This window comes from Cladosporium halotolerans (assembly GCF_011745625.1).
Source record: "Cladosporium halotolerans strain TM138-S3 chromosome Unknown Sca227, whole genome shotgun sequence".
Taxonomy (NCBI): domain Eukaryota; kingdom Fungi; phylum Ascomycota; class Dothideomycetes; order Cladosporiales; family Cladosporiaceae; genus Cladosporium; species Cladosporium halotolerans.
Genome location: NW_027191673.1, coordinates 2,462 through 5,031, shown reverse-complemented (window position 1 = coordinate 5,031; position 2,570 = coordinate 2,462). Strand labels below are relative to the sequence as shown.

At 52.3% G+C, this 2,570-nt stretch overlaps 1 protein-coding gene across 1 annotated transcript; it reads left to right on the top strand.

Moving 5' to 3' along the window:
• Nucleotides 1–553: 553 nt before the first annotated feature.
• WHR41_09607 (uncharacterized protein) lies at nucleotides 554–1,612 on the top strand. Its single transcript, XM_069378210.1, has 2 exons — nucleotides 554–1,036; nucleotides 1,094–1,612. The coding sequence occupies exons 1-2, from the start codon at nucleotides 833–835 to the stop codon at nucleotides 1,319–1,321; spliced, it is 432 nt and encodes a 143-aa protein (XP_069224828.1). The 5' UTR covers nucleotides 554–832; the 3' UTR covers nucleotides 1,322–1,612.
• The last annotated feature ends 958 nt before the right edge of the window (nucleotides 1,613–2,570 follow it).

Below are 2,570 nucleotides of genomic sequence, written 5' to 3'. Positions count from 1 at the left end.
GTTGCGGTCGTTGAGAAATCACGTAGAGAAGAGGACGCGTTGGTGCCGCGTCAAGCGTGCCTGAGGTGTGGACGTGCTTGAGGTGGGGAAAGCTTCTAAATCGTTTCGTCTTCTGGAAGCCTCAATGCGCCATCCTGACTGCGACGATCGCCGCTTCTTCTTCGCCTCACATGCAAAGAATTTTTTGCCGTTGCCTGCATTCGGTCTCAGAAGCAGCAGCAAATTTTCCAGCGAGGTAAGACGTCGCTTTGCTGCATCTGGGTGGCTGTTGAGAAATAACTTTGCATGGCATCTTGGTCCAGCGCACAGCTTTGGATCGGGTTTGGACCAGCCCTGGGCTGCAGGCAGCGTCCGGGTGGGCAGGCCCTAACTTGAAGTATCGTCGCAGCGGAGATGCGCGATTGCAAAGTCAGCCAGTTCTTGCACATCTTCAATGCTGGTTTCCGCCGGAGGCTGAACATACATGCTGCAGCGTTGCGAAATCCGTCACATGATTGTGGGGTGTTCTAGAATATCGAGAACGTGGGTGTGCGCGCATGCTCATGGCCACGCATGGATCTTCTTCGTACCATATGATTACGGGATTCCTTCACAGCTCGAGCTTGTATCGAGGCTTTGGCAGTCATCCTCATGACATTGTTCCCTCATGCTGTTGTACCTCGACCTTTGTGGGGACTGGCAAACTGATGACATCTGTCTTGGCAACCCCACACGCATTCTCAGTTCACCCGCGCATGGGAAGCTGTTCGACCCCTCCTCCTCATCAGGATCGAAACCACACGGACCATACCGCCACCTACTTTCTGCGTGCTCCTTGGAGCCCTAGTCGATCATGGCTGGCGATCGTATGCATACTGGGAACAATGCTGCTGCATCTGAGCATTTCTGCGAGCTCGCTAAGCTTGCTGGTGACATGCTCAAGGAAAGATTGGCGCAAGATCCTGAATACACGAATCAGGAGTCCGAGCTCGCACCCGTGTCGACTGGAAAATACGAAGACATCCTAGACCCCATCAAGAAACACTTCAAGTCGCAGGTGGGTGGGCAAAGAGCAATTGCAGGGCATGTAGAAGGATGACTCACGTGTGTGCAGGTGTTCCAAAACAGGCACCACGGCGAACTGCAGTGGCGAAGGATTTTTGTCACAAAGAACACAGCGCCATTCAACGGGACCAAAGATAGCAGCAGGCAAGAGGACCCTTGGGTGCTGGCGCTGTCTGTCGAAAATGAGACGGATCGTGGAAGGTCATTCAGTCTCAAAGAGACATTTAAGGTCGACGCAGGGAATATATATCTCGGATACGAAGTTACAAGGACCTGATCCGCGCTGGCTCCACTCAACAAAAATCCTGAACGCATTTGGAAAACCACGATGAGTATAGATCGTTCGACCAGGTGTCGGTAAGCTCCGGAAACGTGACCGCACATGCCCCTGTCGACATTTGAGTATCTTGAAAGTGGTCTTGGGCATGAACGAGTTGACATTCGGATGGCCCCAAGTTGCCCGACCATAAAGATTGATCGCTGGGCCACATCGTAGTCAAGGCGTCTCCGTGGGAAATTTCTGGCACATTCGATGAACCTTCGTATGGCAACGATCTTTGAACCCCCACGTCCCCCAAGTTTTGATTTTGTGCGACTTCTGTGACAGCTTCTGGTGCCAAACGCGGCGAACTTTCTGCACGTGATGCTGCGTTCTCTTGTACATGGTGGGCGGCAGCCGCGAGGGTAAGCAGTGGCGTTCTCCCGCAAAGGTCCATCGTTGGCGACGTCTCGTCTGTCACCAGTCTTTTGTCTTGCGCGCGCGACTTACTAACTCCTTGCCGCCAATCTGTCCGATAAGCCTGGGCTAAAGCAGTTTGAATCGTTTCAAGGACCGTCGCGTCGCCTCGATAGATCTCAATCCCCTTCACAATGAGATTTCTCGCAGTCTGATGTAGGCTTCCAACTTTGCGCGCCATGTCTGGCATGTGTTCATCACAAAAGGTCCACAGGTCTTCCATATGCTCGCTGGACAGCTCACGTTCAAACCTGCGATATCATCAGCTATGCGCCCCCTTCGTTCTGAGAGGTACAATCTTACACGTTCCTCTGCCCTGGTCCAGGCATCAACAACCCGCCGAGCCCCCATGCATTTACGAATTTCAACCATGCACATGCAGTAAGCTTCAGATCTTTGGCGCTACCGAATGACATCCCAGTCGACTTTTCAATGTCTCCCCTTCCCTTCTTGCCGATCGAAATTCGGTGCCGTCTGCACTCGTGGTGATAGAGCAAGGCCAAGATCCTTCTCTTACACTCGCTGCCATGCGTTGACGAAACCACCTTCTTGTATAGCAAAGACAGGCGATGCAAGTCCGAGCTGCTATTAAACTCCTGGGACGTATTTGCTGAGCCATCGATAGACCATATTTTCTCAACATCGGTTTCCTGAGTCCAAGTGTACCCTTTTTGCACTGCCGATATAGCTCCACGTACAACCTCGTAGTCTACAGTCGATTTCTTCGCGGTTTTATCTGCACGAGCTCTTTCGGACTGTCTCGAGTTGAGGAACCTCCAAGCCTTTCTGA